Source organism: Paramisgurnus dabryanus, chromosome 1 (genome assembly GCF_030506205.2).
Source record: "Paramisgurnus dabryanus chromosome 1, PD_genome_1.1, whole genome shotgun sequence".
Classification (NCBI taxonomy): Eukaryota; Metazoa; Chordata; class Actinopteri; order Cypriniformes; family Cobitidae; genus Paramisgurnus; species Paramisgurnus dabryanus.
In genome coordinates this window covers 3,090,825-3,111,894 of record NC_133337.1, presented here as the reverse complement: position 1 = coordinate 3,111,894, position 21,070 = coordinate 3,090,825, and the positions used below count along the sequence as shown (strand labels likewise).

Here is a 21,070-nt window from a genome sequence, read left to right as displayed (position 1 = left end):
ACTCTGAGTCACGAGTCAAACGGTCCAACCCCCGTGTCTCTACGATGTTCTGATGCGGAGATATAAGGCTTTGTTTACTCTGTTGCTAGGGTACTGTATTTGGTTGCTAGGGAAAAAATTGGGATCTCATAATGATTACACTCTGAGTCACGAGTCAAACGGTCCAACCCCCGTGTCTCTACGATGTTCTGATGCGGAGATATAAGGCTTTGTTTACTCTGTTGCTAGGGTACTGTATTTGGTTGCTAGGGAAAAAAATGGCATCCCATAATGATTACACTCTGAGTCACGAGTCAAACGGTCCAGCCCCCGTGTCTCTTCGATGTTCTGATGCGGAGATATAAGGCTTTGTTTACTCTGTTGCTAGGGTACTGTATTTGGTTGCTAGGGAAAAAAATGGCATCCCATAATGATTACACTCTGAGTCACGAGTCAAACGGTCCAATACCCGTGTCTCTACGATGTTCTGATGCTGAGATATAACTGTTTGAATTTTATGTTGCTAGGGTGCTCAAAAGTGGTTGCTAGGGGCGTGGCTTAATACCTATGTAAGGATCCTGAGAGACTGATTGGAGTCCTGAGTAAAATGAGCCCACCCCTATGTCTCTTTGACACTGTGGTGCAAAGATATCCATCTGGGCATTTTATAATGGCAGTCTATGGGAGATGTTGCTAGGGTGCCCAAAATTGTTGCTAGGGGCGTGGCTTAATAGCTCTGGGATGATCCTGAGAGACTGATTGGATGCCCGAGTAAAATGAGCCCACCCACTTATCTCTACGACACTGTAAACCAAAGATATCCCATCTGGAACTGTTTTATTCCCTTATATGGGCATGTTTCCTGCCCCATTATAAGTCAATGGGAATTTTCGGGTGCCTCTTATACCCCAGGGGTACAACTTACACCCCAATGTGATGTATGTTCTTACAGAGCCTACCACCCTCTTCAAATTTAGTAACCCACATGTTTCTAAGGAATCCTCACTCGTACCTATGACCCGTCAAAATTTTTGCAATGTTAAGTCTATGGGATTTTGCCTCATTGACTTTTCATTAGGCATTTTTGGGCACCTCTTACACCCCAGGGGTACAACTTACACCCCATTATGATGTATGTTCTTAGAGAGCCTACCACCCTCTTCAAATGTTGTAACCCACATGTTTCTATTAAATTCTCGAGCGGAGCTATGACTCGTCAAAGTTGGGCGCAATGTTAAGTCAATGGGATTTTTCGGGTGGTTTTTCGCCCCCCTTTCAGAAATCCTGCACCTGATCGCTTATAAAAGTCATAGCACACCTCTCCTCAATAATCCGGTCGATTTGAGCCCTCTTTCATGGGACTAGGTTAAACCGTGCGGGACGAGTTACGCGCCGAAAAAGTGTCCAGAAAAAGAAGAATAATAATAACTAGATAGGTACATTTCCTGAAGAAAATGTGAAGTGGTGCTTGCCGTGGCAAAATTCTGGGGACCATATATGATTATACTCCAAGCCAAAAGTTAAACGATCCAACTCCCGTGTCTGTACGATGTTCTGATGTGGAGATATAAGGCTGTGTTTATCCGGTTGCTAGGGTACTGTATTTGGTTGCTAGGGAAAAATTTGGCATCCCATAATGATTACACTCTGAGTCCCGAGTCATACGGTCCAACCCCCATGTCTCTACGATGTTCTGATGCGGAGATATAAGGCTTTGTTTACTCTGTTGCTAGGGTACTGTATTTGGTTGCTAGGGAAAAAATTGGCATCCCATAATGATTACACTCTGAGTCACGAGTCAAACGGTCCAACCCCCATGTCTCTACGATGTTCTGATGCGGAGATATAAGGCTTTGTTTACTCTGTTGCTAGGGTACTGTATTTGGTTGCTAGGGAAAAAATTGGCATCCCATAATGATTACACTCTGAGTCACGAGTCAAACGGTCCAACCCCCATGTCTCTACGATGTTCTGATACGGAGATATAAGGCTTTGTTTACTCTGTTGCTAGGGAACTGTATTTGGTTGCTAGAGAAAAAATTGGCATCCCATAATGATCACACTCTGAGTCACGAGTCAAACGGTCCAACCCCCATGTCTCTACGATGTTCTGATGCGGAGATATAAGGCTTTGTTTACTCTGTTGCTAGGGTACTGTATTTGGTTGCTAGGGAAAAAATTGGCATCCCATAATGATTACACTCAGAGTCACGAGTCAAACGGTCCAACCCCCGTGTCTCTACGATGTTCTGATGCGGAGATATAAGGCTTTGTTTACTCTGTTGCTAGGGTACTATATTTGGTTGCTAGGGAAAAAATTGGCATCCCATAATGATTACACTCTGAGTCACGAGTCAAACGGTCCAACCCCCATGTCTCTACGATGTTCTGATGCGGAGATATAAGGCTTTGTTTACTCTGTTGCTAGGGTACTGTATTTGGTTGCTAGGGAAAAAATTGGCATCCCATAATGATTACACTCTGAGTCACGAGTCAAACGGTCCAACCCCCATGTCTCTACGATGTTCTGATGCGGAGATATAAGGCTTTGTTTACTCTGTTGCTAGGGTACTGTATTTGGTTGCTAGGGAAAAAATTGGCATCCCATAATGATTACACTCTGAGTCACGAGTCAAACGGTCCAACACCCGTGTCTCTACGATGTTCGGATGCTGAGATATAACTGTTTGAATTTTATGTTGCTAGGGTGCTGAAAAGTGGTTGCTAGGGGCGTGGCTTAGTAAGTCTTTAAGGATCCTGAGAAACTGATTGGATGCCTGAGTAAAATGAGCCCACCCCCATGTCTCTATGACACTCAGGTGCAAAGATATCCATCTGGGCATTTTATAATGGCAGTCTATAGGAGATGTTGCTAGGGTGGCCAAAATTGTTGCTAGGGGCGTGGCTTAATAGCTCTGAGATGATCCTGAGAGACTGATTGGATGCCGGAGTGAAATGAGCCCACCCACTTGTCTGTAGGACATTGTAAAGCGAAGATATCCCAGCTGGAACTTTTTTATTTCCTTATATGGGCATGTTTCCTGCCCCATTATTAGTCAATGGGAATTTTTGGGTGCCTCTTACACCCCAGGGGTACAACTTACACCCCATTGTGATCCATGTTCTTACAGAGCCTACCACCCTCTTCAAATGTTGTAACCCACATGTTTCTATAAAATCCTCTAGCGGAGCTATGACCTGTCAAAGTTGGGCGCAATGTTAAGTCAATGGGATTTTTCGGGTGGTTTTTTGCCCCCCTTTCAGAAATCCTGCACCCGATCCCTTATAAAAGTCATAGCACACCTCTCCTCAATAATCCGGTCGATTTGAGCCCTCTTTCGTGGGACTACGTTAAACCGTGCGGGACGAGTTACGCGCCGAAAAAGTGTCCAGAAAAAGAAGAATAATAATTATAAATAATAAGTATGAGCAATAGTAATAGTGATGCCTTGCATAAATGCAAGCACCACTAATAAGTATGGGGAATAATAATAGTGATGCCTTGCATAAATGCAAGCACCACTAATAATAACTAGATAGGTACATTTCCTGAAGAAAATGTGAGTGGTGCTTGCCGTGGCAAAATTCTGGGGACCATATATGATTATACTCCAAGCCAAAAGTTAAACGATCCAACTCCCGTGTCTGTACGATGTTCTGATGTGGAGATATATAGTGTGTTTATCCGGTTGCTAGGGTACTGTATTTGGTTGCTAGGGAAAAATATGGCATCCCATAATGATTACACTCTGAGTCACGAGTCATACGGTCCAACCCCCGTGTCTCAACGATGTTCTGGTGCAGAGATATAAGGCTTTGTTTATTCGGTTGCTAGGGTACTGTATTTGGTTGCTAGGGAAAATTTTGCCATCCCATAATGATTACACTCTGAGTCACGAGTCAAACGGTCCAACCCCCATGTCTCTACGATGTTCTGATGCGGAGATATAAGGCTTTGTTTACTCTGTTGCTAGGGTACTTTATTTGGTTGCTAGGGAAAAAATTGGCATCTCATAGTGATTACCCGCCGAGTCACGAGTCAAACGGTCCAACCCCCGTGTCTCTACGATGTTCTGATGCGGAGATATAAGGCTTTGTTTACTCTGTTGCTAGGGTACTGTATTTGGTTGCTAGGGAAAAAATTGACATCCCATAATGATTACACTCTGAGTCACGAGTCAAACGGTCCAACCCCCATGTCTCTACGATGTTCTGATGCGGAGATATAAGGCTTTGTTTACTCTGTTGCTAGGGTACTGTATTTGGTTGCTAGGGAAAAAATTGGCATCCCATAATGATTACACTCTGAGTCACGAGTCAAACGGTCCAACCCCCATGTCTCTATGATGTTCTGATGCTGAGATATAAGGCTTTGTTTACTCTGATGCTAGGGTACTATATTTGGTTGCTAGGGAAAAAATTGGCATCCCATAATGATTACAATCTGAGTCACGAGTCAAACGGTCCAACCCCCGTGTCTCTACGATGTTCTGATGCTGAGATATAAGGCTTTGTTTACTCTGTTGCTAGGGTACTATATTTGGTTGCTAGGGAAAAAATTGGCATCCCATAATGATTACACTCTGAGTCACGAGTCAAACGGTCCAACCCCCATGTCTCTACGATGTTCTGATGCGGAGATATAAGGCTTTGTTTACTCTGTTGCTAGGGTACTATATTTGGTTGCTAGGGAAAAAAATTACATCCCATAGTGATTACACTCTGAGTCACGAGTCAAACGGTCCAACCCCCATGTCTCTACGATGTTCTGATGCGGAGATATAAGGCTTTGTTTACTCTGTTGCTAGGGTACTATATTTGGTTGCTAGGGAAAAATTGGCATCCCATAGTGATTACACTCTAAGTCATGAGTCAAACGGTCCAACCCCCGTGTCTCTATGATGTTCTATTGCGGAGATATAAGGCTTTGTTTACTCTGTTGCTAGGGTACTGTATTTGGTTGCTAGGGAAAAAAATTACATCCCATAGTGATTACACTCTGAGTCACGAGTCAAACGGTCCAACCCCCGTGTCTCTACGATGTTCTGATGCCGAGATATAACTGTTTGAATTTTGTGTTGCTAGGGTGCTCAAAAGTGGTTGCTAGGGGCGTGGCTTAATACCTATGTAAGGATCCTGAGAGACTGATTGGATGCCTGAGTAAAATGAGCCCACCCCCATGTCTCTATGACACTGTGGTGCAAAGATATCCATCTGGGCATTTTATAATGGCAGTCTATGGGAGATGTTGCTAGGGTGCCCAAAATTGTTGCTAGGGGCGTGGCTTAATAGCTCTGGGATGATCCTGAGAGACTGATTGGATGCCCGAGTAAAATGAGCCCACCCACTTATCTCTACGACACTGTAAAGCAAAGATATCCCATCTGGAACAGTTTTTTTCCCCTTATATGGGCGTGTTCCCTGCCCCATTATAAGTCAATGGGAAATTTCGGGGGCCTCTTACACCCCAGGGGTACAACTTACACCCCAATGTCATGTATGTTCTTACAGAGTCTACCACCCTCTTCAAATGTTATAACCCACATGTTTCTACAAAATCCTCGAGCGGAGCTATGAGTTGTCAAAGTTGGGCCCAATGTTAAGTCAATGGGATTTTTCGGGTGGTTTTTCGCCCCCCTTTCGGAAATCCTGCACCCGATCCCTTATAAAAGTCATAGCAGACGTGTCCTCAATAAGCCGGTCGTTTTGAGCCATGTTTCATTGGTCTACGACAAACCGTGTGGGACGAGTTACGCGCCGAAAAAGTGTCCAGATATAAGAATAAATAAATAAAGATATAATAAGTATGAGCAATAGTAATAGTGATGCCTTGCATAAATGCAAGCACCACTAATAATAAGTATGAGCAATAGTAATAGTGATGCCTTGCATAAATGCAAGCACCACTAATAATAATATCCCTGAGGAATAGTAATAGTGATGCTTTGCATAAATGCAAGCACCACTAATAATAATAAGTATGCAAGATAGTAATAGTGATGCTTTGCATAAATGCAAGCACCACTAATAATAATAATAATAATAAGTATGCAAGATAGTAATAGTGATGCTTTGCATAAATGCAAGCACCACTAATAATAATAATAAGTATGCAAGATAGTAATAGTGATGCTTTGCATAAATGCAAGCACCACTAATAATAAGTATGAGCAATAATAATAGTGATGCCTTGCATAAATGCAAGCACCACTAATAAGTTTAAAAGCAATAACAATATGTTGGCTTTTTCAAGCCAACATAATAAGATATAAGTTTAATAGCAATAACAATATGTTGGCTTTTTCAAGCCAACATAACTAGATAGTAAAGTTTGAAGACAAACTTTATGTTGGCTTGAGAAAGCGTAGCCTGAACGTTTAAAACGGTTTGACATAAGTTTAGTTTAGTAGGCTATCTGGCTGTTAGTATGTTTAAAGGGGCCATGACATGAAAATCAGACTTTTTCCATGTTTAAGTGCTATGATTGGGTCCCTAGTGATGCTATCAACCTAGACAATTTGAAAAAGATCAACCCAGTAACTTAGTTTTGGTAAACCATTCTCTACAAGCACATGAAAAAATAGGTCGTTGAAATTTGGCTCTCCTTATGATGTCATAAGGAGCTCTTATTATAATAATCCAACCCCTTAATCCAACCACAGCACTGCCATTTAGTGCAGAGAGAAAATAATTCACAGAACAATTGAGTTTCAATTTCAACAAACCACCATCATTGTGATCAGTGTTTGCACTTCATCTGCTCATGTGCATTTTAGAGGACACACCCAAAATGGCACATTTTTGCTCACACTTACAAAGTGGCAATTTTAACATGCTATAATAAATTATTTATATGGTATTTTGAGCTAAAACTTCACACATGTGCTCTGGGGACACCAAAGATGTATTTGACATCTTAAAAAAGTCCTGTGACATGGGCCCTTTAAGTATGAAGGTAGGATGATTTACCATGAAGCTAGCATGATGTTAGCATGATTAGCATGAAGCTAGCATGATGCTAGCATGATTAGCATGAAGCTAGCTTGATGCTAGCATGATTAGCATGAAGCTAGCATGATTAGCATGAAGCTAGCATGATGCTAGCATGATTAGCATGAAGCTAGCATGATGCTAGCATGATTAGCATGAAGCTAACATGATGCTAGCATGATTAGCATGAAGCTAGCATGATGCTAGCATGATTAGCATGAAGCTAACATGATGTTAGCATGATTAGCATGAAGCTAGCATGATGCTAGCATGATCAGCATGAAGCTAGCATGATTAGCATGAAGTTATTATGAAGCTAGCATGATGCTAGCATGATTAGCATGAAGCTAGCATGATGCTAGCATGATTAGCATGAAGCTAGCATGATGTTAGCATGATTAGCATGAAGCTAGCATGATTAGCATGAAGCTAGCATGAAGTTAGCATGATTAGCATGAAGCTAGAATGATGTTAGCATGATTAGCATGAAGCTAGCATGAAGCTAGCATGATTAGCAGGAAGCTAGCATGAAGCTAACATTTATTGCGTTGCTAGGGTACTAAGTTTGGTTGCTAGGGAGAAAATTGGCATCCCATAATGATCACCCTTCAAGCCAAAAGTAAAACGGTCCAACCCCCGTGTCTCTACAATGTTCTGATGCGGAGATATAAGGCTTTGTTTATTCCGTTACTAGGGTACTAATTTTGGTTGCTAGGGAGAAAATTGGCATCCCATAATGATCACACTTCAAGCCACAAGTAAAACGGTCCAACCCCCGTGTCTCTACAATGTTCTGATGCAGAGATATAAGGCTTTGTTTATTCCGTTGCTAGGGTACTAAGTTTGGTTGCTAGGGAGAAAATTGGCATCCCATAATGATCACACTTCAAGCCACAAGTAAAACGGTCCAACCCCCGTGTCTCTATGATGTTCTGAAGCGGAGATATAAGGCTTTGTTTATTCCGTTGCTAGGGTACTAAGTTTGGTTGCTAGGGAGAAAATTGGCATCCCATAATGATCACACTTCAAGCCACAAGTAAAACGGTCCAACCCCCGTGTCTCTATGATGTTCTGAAGCGGAGATATAAGGCTTTGTTTATTCCGTTGCTAGGGTACTACGTTTGGTTGCTAGGGAGAAAATTGGCATCCCATAATGATTACACTTCAAGCCACAAGTAAAACGGTCCAACCCCTGTGTCTCTACGATGTTCAGATCCAGAGATATAAGGCTTTGTTTATTATGTTGCTAGGGTCTTGATATTTTGTTGCTAGGGGCGTGGCTTAATACCTCAATAAGAATCCTAAGAGACTGATTGGATGCCTGAGTAAAATGAGCCCACCCCTATGTCTCTATGACACTCTGGTGCAAAGATATCCATCTGGGCTTTTTATAATGGTAGTCTATGGGAGATGTTGCTAGGGTACCCAAAATTGTTGCTAGGGGCGTGGCTTAATAGCTCTGGGGTGATCCTAAGAGACTGATTGGATGCTTGAGTAAAATGAGCCCACCCCCATGTCTCTAAGACACTCTAAAGTGAAGATATTCCATCTGGGACGCTTTTATTCCCTTTTATGGGCATGTTTCCTGCCCCATTATAAGTCAATGGGAAATTTTGGGGGCCTCTTACACCCCAGGGGTACAGCTTACACCCCATTGTGAGGTATGTTCTTACACAGCCTGTCAGCCTCCTTAAATGTGGTAAGCCACAAGTTTCCAAAAGTTTCTCACTCGCAGCTATGACCCGTCAAAGTTTGTCTCAATGTTAAGTCAATGGGACTTTCGGAATTTTGATGTCCCGTTTTAGGAATTCTATAAGTCGGATCCCTTTGAAAAGATATAGCCCGCTTCGTCAGACCAGTTTGAATGTCCGTGGAAAATTTGGTGGATGTAGCTTAAAAGCTGTAGGACGAGTTAGCTGCAGAAAAATAGTGTCAGAAGAAGAAGAATAATAACTAGATAGGTACATTTCCTGAAGAAAATGTGAGTGGTGCTTGCCGTGGCAAATTTCGGGGGACAATTTATGATTATACTCCAAGGCAAAAGTCAAACGGTCCAACCCTCATGTCTCTATGATGTTCTGATGCGGAGATATAAGGCTTTGTTTACTCTGTTGCTAGGGTACTGTATTTGGTTGCTAGGGAAAAAATTGGCATCCACTAGTGATTACACGCCGAGTCACGAGTAAAACGGTCCAACCCCCATGACTCTACGATGTTCTGATGCAGAGATATAATGCTTTGTTTATTCGGTTGCTAGAGTACTGTATTTGGTTGCTAGGGAGAAAATTTGCATCCACTAGTGATTACACGCCGAGTCACGAGTCAAACGGTCCAACTCCCGTGTCTCTACGATGTTCTGATGCAGAGACATAAGGCTTTGTTTATTCGGTTGCTAGGGTGCTCATATTTGGTTGCTAGGGGCGTGGCTTAATACCTCTTGGCATCCACTAGTGATTACACGCCGGGTCACGAGTAAAACGGTCCAACCCCCATGACTCTACGATGTTCTGATGCAGAGATATAAGGCTTTGTTTATTCGGTTGCTAGGGTACTGTATTTGGTTGCTAGGGAGAAAATTGGCATCCACTATTGATAACACTCCAAGTCACGAGTCAAACAGTCCAACCCCCGTGTCTCTACGATTTTCTGATGCGGAGATATAAAGATTTGTTTATTCCGTTGCTAGGGTGCTCATATGTGGTTGCTAGGGGCGTGGCTTAATACCACATGGCAACCACTATTGGGTACCCTTCGAGTCACGAGTAAAACGGTCCAACCCCCGTGTCTCTACGCTTTCCTGATGCGGAGATATAAGGCTTTGTTTATTCCGTTGCTACGGTGCTCATATTTGGTTGCTAGGGGCGTGGCTTAATACCACTTGGCATCCACTAATGATTACCCTCCAAGTCACGAGTAAAACGGTCCAACCCCCGTGTCTCTACGATGTTCTGATGCAGAGATATAAGGCTTTGTTTATTCGGTTGCTAGGGTGCTCATATTTGGTTGCTAGGGGCGTGGCTTAATACCACATGGCAACCACTATTGATTACCCTTCGAGTCACAAGTAAAACAGTCCAACCCCCGTGTCTCTACGATTTTCTGATGCGGAGATATAAAGATTTGTTTATTCCGTTGCTAGGGTGCTCATATTTGGTTGCTAGGGGCGTGGCTTAATACCACATGCCAACCACTATTGATTACCCTTCGAGTCACGAGTAAAACGGTCCAACCCCCATGTCTCTACGATGTTCTGATGCAGAGATATAAGGCTTTGTTTATTCGGTTGCTAGGGTGCTCATATTTGGTTGCTAGGGGCGTGGCTTGGGAGTGGCTTATGATGTGGCCAGTGATTACACTCCGAGTCACAAGTAAAACGGTCCAACCCCTGTGTCTCTACGATGTTCTGATGCCGAGATATAACTGTTTGAATTTTATGTTGCTAGGGTGCTCAAAAGTGGTTGCTAGGGGCGTGGCTTAGTAAGTCTTTAAAGGCGCTCTAAGCGAATAATGTGCGACGTCACTTCCTGTTGATGTTTGAACTGTTTTCAAACAGACAGAGCGTAGCTAACTCCTCCCCGTCCCTTCCGTGCTTTCATGAACGCGCCCAACCCCCACCCCCAAATCCTTCTTGCCGTTTATTGGCTGGAATACTTTGTTTTGTTTTGTGCTGGCTAGGTTTGGCCATTTGTTGATATTGCCGTTTGTGAAGCCTGGGCTGTCTACAGAGATCGCGTTTTTTACAGTTTGATCAGCGGACAGGCAGCAAGCAGATAGTGAGGAGATGTTTCCGGTATGTAACAAAAAATGTTTTATGGTCTAAAACGCTTCAATTCGCTTAGAGCACCTTTAAGGATTCTAAGATACTGATTGGATGCCTGAGTAAAATGAGCCCACCCCCATGTCTCTATGACACTGTGGTGCAAAGATATCCATCTGGGCATTTTATAATGGCAGTCTATGGGATAGGTTGCTAGGGTAACCAAAATGGTTGCTAGGGTAACCTTACACCCCATTGTGGGGGACGTCCTGACAGAGTCTAGCACCCTTTTCAAATTTAGTAACCCACATGTTTCTACGAAATCCTCGCTCGGAGCTATGACCCGTCAAAGTTTTTACAATGTTAAGTCTATGGGATTTTCCCCCATTGACTTTTCATTGGGGCACTTTTGGGCGCCTCTTACACCCCAGGGGTACAACTTACACCCTAATGTGATGTATGTTCTTACAGAGCCTACCACCCTCTTCAAATGTTGTAACGCACATGTTTCTACAAAATCCTCGAGCGGAGCTATGACTCGTCAAAGTTGGGCGCAATGTTAAGTCAATGGGATTTTTCGGGTGGTTTTTCGCCCCCCCTTCGGAAATCCTGCACCCGATCGCTTATAAAAGTCATAGCACACCTCTCCTCAATAAGGCGGTCGATTTGAGCCCTCTTTCATGGGTCTACGACAAACCGTGCGGGACGAGTTAGGTGCCGAAAAAACGTGCAGATGTAAGAATAAAATATAATAATAATAATAATTTTTGCAATAATAATAGTGATGCTTTGCATAAATGCAAGCACCACTAACTAGATAGGTACATTTCCTGAAGAAAATATGAGTGGTGCTTGCCGTGGCAAGTTTCGGGGGACAATTTATGAATATACTCCAAGCCAAAAGTCAAACGATCCAACCCCCGTGTCTCTACGATGTTCTGATGCGGAGATATAAGGCTTTGTTTACTCTTTTGCTAGGGTACTGTATATGGTTGTTAGGGAAAAAATTGGCATCCACTAGTGATTACACTTCGAGTCACGAGTCAAACGGTCCAACCCCCGTGTCTCTACGATGTTCTGATGTGGAGATATAAGGCTTTGTTTATTCCGTTGCTAGGGTACTGTATTTGGTTGCTAGGGGAAAAAATGGCATCCACCAGTCATTACACTCCGAGTCATGTGTCAAACGGTCCAACCCCCATGTCTCTACGATGTTCTGATGATGAGATATTAGGCTTTGTTTATTCGGTTGCTAGGGTACTGTATTTGGTTGCTAGGGGAAAAAATGGCATCCACTAGTGATTACACTTCGAGTCACGAGTCAAACGGTCCAACCCCCGTGTCTCTATGATGTTCTGATGCAGGGATACAAGGCTTTGTTTATTTGGTTGCTAGGGTACTGTATTTGGTTGCTAGGGAAAAAATTGGCATCCACTAGTGATTACACTCCGAGTCACGAGTCAAACGGTCCAACCCCCGTATCTCTATGATGTTCTGATGCAGAGATATAAGGCTTTGTTTATTCCGTTGCTATGTGTTCATATGTGGTTGCTAGGGGCGTGGCTTAACACCTCTTCGCATCCACTAGTGATTACCCTTCAAGTCACGAGTTAAACGGTCCAACCCCCGTGTCTCTACGATGTTCTGATGCTGAGATATAAGACTTTGTTTACTCTGTTGCTAGGGTACTGTATATGGTTGCTATGGAAACAATTGGCATCCCATAGTGATTACACTCTGAGTCACGAGTCAAACGGTCCAACCCCCGTGTCTCTACGATGTTCTGATGCGGAGATATAAGGCTTTGTTTACTCTGTTGCTAGGGTACTGTATTTGGTTGCTAGGGAAAAAATTGGCATCCCATAGTGATAACTCGCCGAGTCACTAGTCAAACGGTCCAACCCCCGTGGCTCTACGATGTTCTGATGCTGAGATATAAGGCTTTGTTTACTCTGTTGCTAGGGTACTGTATTTGGTTGCTAGGGAAAAAATTGGCATCCCATATTGATTACACTCTGAGTCACGAGTCAAACGGTCCAACCCCCATGTCTCTACGATGTCCGGATGCCGAGATATAACTGTTTGAATTTTATGTTGCTAGGGTGCTCAAAAGTGGTTGCTAAGGGCGTGGCTTAATACCTATGTAAGGATCCTGAGAGACTGATTGGATGCCTGAGTAAAATGAGCCCACCCCCATGTCTCTATGACACTGTGGTGCAAAGATATCCATCTGGGCATTTTATAATGGCAGTCTATGGGAGATGTTGCTAGGGTGCCCAAAATTGTTGCTAGGGGCGTGGCTTAATAGCTCTGGGATAATCCTGAGAGACTGATTGGATGCCCGAGTAAAATGAGCCCACCCACTTATCTCTACGACACTGTAAAGCAAAGATATCCCATCTGGAACTGTTGTATTCCCTTATATGGGCATGTTTCCTGCCCCATTATTAGTCAATGGGAATTTTCGGGTGCCTCTTACACCCCAGGGGTACAACTTACACCCCAATGTCATGTATGTTCTTACAGAGCCTACCACCCTCTTCAAATGTTGTAACCCACACGTTTCTACAAAATCCTTGAGCGGAGCTATGACCCATCAAAGTTGGGCGCAATGTTAAGTCAATAGGATTTTTTGGGTGGTTTTTCGCCCCCCTTTCGAAAATCTTGCACTCGATCGCTTATAAAAGTCATATCAGATGTGTCCTAAATAAGCCGGTCGTTTTGAGCCCTGTTTCATTGGTCTACCACAAACCGTGCGGGACGAGTTACTCGCCGAAAAAGTGTCCAGATATAAGAATAAATAAATAAATAATAATAAGTATGAGCAATAGTAATAGTGATGCCTTGCATAAATGCAAGCACCACTAATAATAATATCCCTGAGCAATAATAATAGTGCTGCTTTGCATAAATGCAAGCACCACTAATAATAAGTATGCAAGATAATAATAGTGATGCCTTGCATAAATGCAAGCACCACTAATAAAAATAAGCTTAGATCGAAGAACAGTATGTTGGCTTTGTCAAGCCAACATAATAATAATAATAAGTTTAATAGCAATAACAATATATTGGCTTTTTCAAAGCCAACATAATAAAAAGTTTTCTTTTTCAAGCCAACATAATAATAATATTTTTTGCAATAATAATAGTGATGCTTTGCATAAATGCAAGCACCGCTAATAATAATAATTTTTGCAATAGTAATAGTGATGCCTTGCATAAATGCAAGCACCACTAATAATAAGTATGCAAGATAATAATAGTGATGCCTTGCATAAATGCAAGCACCACTAATAATTCAACATGATCTCACAAAGTTCCGTGGGATAGTCACGGAATTTTTGGCTCATTTTTCCGTGGCATTCTCACGGATCTCTGCATATTTCCGTGGCCCTGCCACGGACTTTCTTTTCCGTGGCATTCTCACGGATTGGTTACTCAACTGCTTTTTCCTATTTTCAAACCATTGTCGCTTCGGTTTAGGGTTAGATTTGGTGTTTGCGTTAGTATTTCACTTTGCCACGGAAAAATGAGCCAAAAATTCCGTGACTATGCCACGGAAATTCGTGAGATCAGGTTGAATAATTAGTATGCAAGATAATAATAGTGATGCCTTGCATAAATGCAAGCACCACTAATAATAATATCCCTGAGCAATAGTAATAGTGATGCCTTGCATAAATGCAAGCACCACCACTAATAATAATAATAAGCTTAGATAGAAGAACAGTATGTTGGCTTTTTCAAGCCAACATAATAACAAAGTTGACCAAGCCACGGAATATGCCGGATTATATGAGCTCTCGCTCTCATTATGTCCACGCAACACAAGCTCAAACGCGCCACAAAAGTTCATGTCCTGCACGTCTATCACGCATTCAGACTGTAAAACAGCAAACAGGGGAAAAAATAAAACTCAAGACTTACATGCTATATCCAGCTAGCCAACTCCGTTTGCCATGAGAAGTGGTGGAGCACACAGACTGCAATCATTTGACTCCGTTGGTCGATCTGGTCCAAGGTTCTTAATCCTTTATTTATTCATCAATTAAATACCTTGTATAGGGTGATTTAAGGATAAAAGCATATCTTCCTTCATCTCAAGATATTTCACTTGCTTTCACTGATCTGTACTGTAGCTATCACTTAACACAGCAATTTCCAATGCGGTTATGAGACTCTGAGAACGATCCAATCACAGGAGGTAAAAAACATTAAAAGCAATATTGATTCGCTTACAACATAAGTGGGAGTGTTTGGGGCGCACAGTCCTGCGCCCCAGGGCGGATCCGAAACCAGCCACTTAGAGCTCAGCCTCAGGTCACATGTTTTTACCCTTTTTCCTGACCTACATAGACACTCATTAGGGGTGCGTCCCAGACACACAAACATGACACACACACAACGAACTCAGTTTTGATTTTTAATTGTTTTAAATAAATTATAACATGACTAACAGTAAAATAGTACAACTAAATGATTTTATTTTGTATTAATTTGCACTATATATCTAACTTTTTGGTAACATGTTAAAGTAGCTTTCCTCTCTGGCCAGCTTTAAGGGGGTGGCGCCCCAGTGCCCCCTAGTGACCAGGCGCCACTGTTCGCGAACCAATTTAAAACGTTTGGCCCATTCGCTTTGTAAAGAATCGATTGAAAAGACTCATTTATTTGCAACACTTTGTAAGGGATCGACTCAAATGTCATTAATTCGCGAATGCGCCAGAAACACAAGATAGCAATTTAAAAATAAAATACAAATTTCGTAATTAATTAAAATACAGTAACGAAGGAACGCTGCATAGTGTAAACGAAGTAAAAGTACAATTTATTTTTTTCCACCTCGGAAGGGCAACTTAAGTCGAGAAGGGCATATGGGCAGTTGCCCGGGCAACCCGAGCAACCCCCCTGTGCACGTCCCTGGAGATGCTTATGCCACACATCCAGTGTGTCACCTGCCTTATAACTATATATTCACAATTTGCATTTATATATTCAGACTTATATTTATATATTCAGTCTTATAACTATATTTTCACGGTTTACATTTATATATTCAGACTTATATTTATATATTCAGACTTATATTTATATATTCAAATTTATAACTATATATTCATGGTTTATATTTATATATTCAGACTTATAACTATATATTCAGACTTACATTTATATATTCAGATTTATATTTATATATTCAGACTTATAACTATATATTCAGACTTACATTTATATATTTACACTTATATTTATATATTCACGGTTTATATTTATATATCATGATTTACATTTATATATTTACACTTATATTTATATATTCACGGTTTATATTTAAATAGTCATGATTTACATTTATATATTCAAACTTATTACTATATATTCAGTTTTTATAATTATTTATTTACTGTTTGGCCCCCCATAATATGTATGTATATTATATATATATATGTATATATATATATATATATATATATATATATATATATATATATATATATATATATATATAAAAGGTACACCTAAATGGTTTTTAAAAGGTAACGTTCCAGAGAGAGAAAGGTACAACTTTTGTACTGTACCTTTTTTCTGAGAGTGTATATGTAAGGCATAATTGACGACGGGCCATGAATTGAAAATTGAAAATCTACATATTGGTATTATTGTTTGATCTTGGAGCATGTTAAATAATGTAAACGTAAATGTTTTTTGTATTTAAGTTACTTTCTTTCTGTTTCAGTTGATTCCTGAGTCTGCACGGTACCAGGTCTCAGCAGGTAACATCCAGGGAGCTATGTCTACACTTCGGTGGATTGCTAATATGAATGGCGCAATGCTACCTGAAGGAGAACTGAGAGAGCCAGAAGTGGTATGTGTCAGAAAAAATCATATTTTTATTGCACCTTTGAGAACTACATTTTGACCCTGACTGTAAAAAAATTTGGCTAAGTCTCATAATTGTAAAATTTTGTGCATACAAGTTTGATGTTTGTGATTTTCTGTTTTCTACATAAAATCATCATACATAATCTAAAGAAAATTTGTGAAAATATAATCTTTGTATCTTTATTACTGACTAGAGAAAAAAATCTAAATACATTTTTGCAATCAAACTTTGATTCTAATTAGATTATGAGACTTTAGCCTAAATTTGACAGGCAGGGTCATATATGCCTATTCATTTATTTATGCATTTCTATCAAATACATTGAAAAATCAAAATAAATGTTTGCAATCAAAATTTGATTCTAATTAGATTATGAGACTTTAGCCTAAATTTGACAGGCAGGGTCATATATGCCTATGCATTCATTTATGCATTTGTATCAAATACAAAAGACCATCAATCTAACAGAAGTGTTTGCATTTAGACAGAAAGAGGAAATGCATTCACTCTGATCAGTTCTGGATTGAGAAGAACATCACTGTTGCTGTGGTACTCATGGTAAAGTCTTGTGTTCAATACTGTATGTGTTGTTTGTGTTAGATGGCTATACAGTTACCTGGTTTGTGTGTTAAAGTTATTGCATACTGTGGTGTTTGTTTTCAGGTTTGTGGCCTCTTTCTGCTATTATGGTTCAGTGCTTAGCAGCTCAGAGTTACTGGAAAAGAATCTCCTGTGTGTGACGGATGCAGACCAAGAGCACCAGATCAAACACAACCAGGAGGAGGCACTGTGCTATTGTATTACATTTAATTCAGCTGACTACCAGACGCTTCTCATCAGCTCTCTCGGCGAGGTGGCACGTAAGTAACATTTGACCTCTCACCCATCTGGGTTTATAGCTCATTTTTAATCTGATGTATGTGTGCTTGCCTGTTTTTTCTGCAGTCATACCTCTGAATATTGGACTATTAAATATATTCGGACGAAAGCCAAGCATGGCCATTCTGTTGATGCTTGCTGCTGTTTTTTTTATGCTTGTTAATATCTGCACAACAATGTGAGTATACTTTGAGGGCTTTTTAAAAATTATTTGAAATTCTGTGTTAATGTTACATAACCCACCGTGTCAATATCCAGCTTTAGTCATTTTTTGGATATTTGCTGTTTTCTACATAAGAAATTAATGTTAATTAATATATTTAAATCCTACTTTGATGGTTTAAATCTGATAATTACTTTTTTATTTCACAGACAAGTGTTGAATTATGTTATGTAACTCTTTCTTTGGTAAATTGATTTGCATAGTAGACATCAATGCTACCATTTCTGCAGAATGTTTGTATACTGTTCACACATATGACGTATACAGGGTGTACACTAAATAGATGCTGTGTAAATAGATTTTTGGTTCAGCCGCACCGCTTTAGGGTCCAACTGCTCACAGATGCCATAGGGAAATAAATGCTAATATACAGTACACTCGTATAATAATGTAAAACTGACAAAACTCCCAGATTCTAATTTTTATCTCAATATCAAAATCCTAGATGACCAGACATGGACTCATGGACATGTTTTTTATTATTATTATTATTATTATACTTACTATTATACTTCTGGTCTCTGTTTGTTTATAGGGGACATATCTTGAAAATCTCTTTCCATGTTTAACTCATTCCCAGCCAGGCTTTATTAAAATGCTGCCTGCATATAAACATACAAATATATCAAATGCATCTGTCACACACATAAGATTCTTCTCCAGTAACTCTGAGCTGCTAAGCACTGAACCATAATAGCAGAAAGAGGCTACAAAAGACACTCTTAACACTTTTAAACAAAAAAAACAAAAAAAAAACAAACAAAAAAACAGTTTCAACCTATCTTTATTTGTTCTCTTTTTATAGTCTCTCAAATATGGGTAGTTTTTTTTTAAAATACCACATTTTGAGCAAAAAGCTGAAATAATTGCATTTTTGTTAAGGAATTTTGTTAGAAATCATATTCAGAATGAAGATCAAAACATACACTGTTTAACTCTTTCCTTGCCATTGACGAGATATCTCGTCAATTAAGAGAAAACGCTTCCCCGCCAATGACGAGATTTTCTGTCTTTCCGCAATACCGCTATTATCCACCAGGTGGCGCCCTTCCGCAACATTTTAAAACCGGAAGTATTGCCCTATGGCAAACTGCTGCATGTCCGTGTCTGTTTTAAAGATCGCTCTGAATCGGATCTCTATGAAAAGTCCGTCATAAAAATTGAATTATCTCTGCTTTTTGCTCAAAATATGGTGTTTTTGCAAAAACCTACCCATATTCAAAAGCTGATTGCAAAAGAACCACTAAAGGTAGGATGAAACAGGGTTTTTTTTGAAAGCAGAGGGTCTGTTCTTTCATTTGGTATATTGTATGTTTATATATTTAAAGAAGAACATTTTCTGGAAGGCATTAAACTTTGGTGAAAATCATGAAAAACGCTGGCGCTGGCTGGCAACTTTAAAAAAAAAACGCTGGCGGTGAAACAGTTAAAATGTTGTTATATTAGTTTTTGCATCATTTTTTTAATAAATTGGGTAATAGTGGATAACATCTAGTGGATAATAGCGGAATTACAGATTATCGTAAAAAGTTGTCAAGAAAGCATCATTGGAAGGGAAACTCATTAATGGCGGGGAAAGAGTTAAGTGCTATAATTGGGTCCCTAGTGCTTCTATAAACCAAAAATGTGAAAAAAAATCAACCCAGTAACTTAGTTTCAGTAAACCATTTTCTGCAAGCATAGCTCATTGAAATTTGTCTCCTCGTGTGATGTCAGAAGAGGATCTTATTATAATAATACCACCCCTTAATCTGTACTATCCAACCACGGCACTGTCATTTAGTGCATGATAAGCTCATTTGCATTTTTAGGGACTCACCCTAAAACGGCACACCTACAAAGTGGGAATTTTAACATGTTATAATAAATTATCTATATGATATTTCGAGAACTTCACAAACCTACTCTGGGGACACCAAAGATTTATTTTACATCTTAAAAAAGCCTTGTGAAATTTCCCATTTAATGGTGGCTAAACTCTGGCATAAATAACTTGTTGAAAAAAAACAAATGTTTTAGTTTCCTAAATACTAAGTGAGACAGCGATCATGGATCACCGATATCTGAAGGGAGGTTTGGCAGCCGATCGGTAGCTAGCATATACATAATTATACCATAGTATACATTATATCGTACACATTTTACATTTTTACAAAGTAAGCTCAGTGTAGTTTTTGATACGTTTAAGCAATGATTTGAACTAAGGTTTTCTATGTGTTGTTTATTAGGGGTCAAGCCACGAAGTGGCGTAGACACCTATTGTTATTGTTAGTTTTCTTATTAGGGGTCAAGCCCAGAATGGGCGAAGACCCCTATTGTATCCGTTAGTTTTCTTATTATTATTCTTCCCTTTTCTTTTTCTTTTTCTTTTTAGGGGTCAAGCCCAGAATGGGCGAAGACCCCTATTGTTTCTGTTAGTTTTCTTTTTAGGGGTCAAGCCCAGAATGGGCGAAGACCCCTATTGTTTCTGTTAGTTTTCTTTTTCTTTTTCTTTTTCTTTTTCTTTTTCTTCCTCCGCCATTGCGGTCTATGGCAGCCTATAGAACCGTACGTAGGAAAGTTATGAAATTTGGCACACTGATAGAGGACTGTCCAAAAAGTCTCCACAGCAAATTTGAAGTCTGTATCTCTAACCCGCTAGCGCCACCAACAGTCCAAATTTGCACTTATGTATTTGCCTATAACTTCTGACCCGTAAGTCCTAGACACTAAATTCTTGTATCCTCTGATTCCTTGGCTCAAGACGATTCGATTGGACCCTATGACGTCATTTTCCGTCATGAAAAATTTTCCGCCATTTTGATTTATTCATAAAACCTACTTTTGCGAACTTGTCCTAGAGCTTTTGCCCAATTGCCACGAAAAATGGTATGTAGCATCTAGAGACACTCAGGGCAAAAAGTTATTAAAAGAATTTTGATAAACCATTCCGTTTTCGTATAGCGCGTCAACAAATTTTACGTAGAGCCCAAAAAACAGGTTTTAGTGTGTATCTTCGCCAATCTTATGTCTATTGACGCCACACTTGGTAGTTGTGATGCCAGTGAGGATCTGAGGGGGCATGCAGAGTTTCGTCACAGCACCACCTAGTGGTCATACGAATGTTGTGCATGCTTATAACTTTGGCTCTGATCTGTGTTTTTTCACGGGACTTGTTTCGCTGAAGTCCAGAATAGTTGCCGAGTCCAACCTTACCAAACATGCCAGATTTCGCCTTACGGTTAGCCCTGCGCAGCAAAACAGCACTTAAAAAACACGCGCGAATATCTCCGTGAGCGTAATTCTGATCGACTCGAAAACATAATAGGAAGAATATTGCATTACCTTCTGAACAAAAAGTTCTATTGGCGTTGTA

At 40.3% G+C, this 21,070-nt stretch overlaps 1 protein-coding gene across 1 annotated transcript in view; it reads left to right on the top strand.

Annotated features, from left to right (window-relative positions):
• The window catches only part of svopl (SVOP-like), an 80,936-nt gene that overhangs the window by 24,893 nt on the left and 34,973 nt on the right, over positions 1-21,070 (top strand). Inside the window, exons 9-12 of the mRNA XM_065265734.2 lie at positions 16,467-16,595; positions 17,098-17,171; positions 17,277-17,473; positions 17,559-17,670. Of these exons, the coding sequence (XP_065121806.1) occupies positions 16,467-16,595; positions 17,098-17,171; positions 17,277-17,473; positions 17,559-17,670 (512 nt within the window). The remainder of the gene's footprint in view (positions 1-16,466; positions 16,596-17,097; positions 17,172-17,276; positions 17,474-17,558; positions 17,671-21,070) is intronic.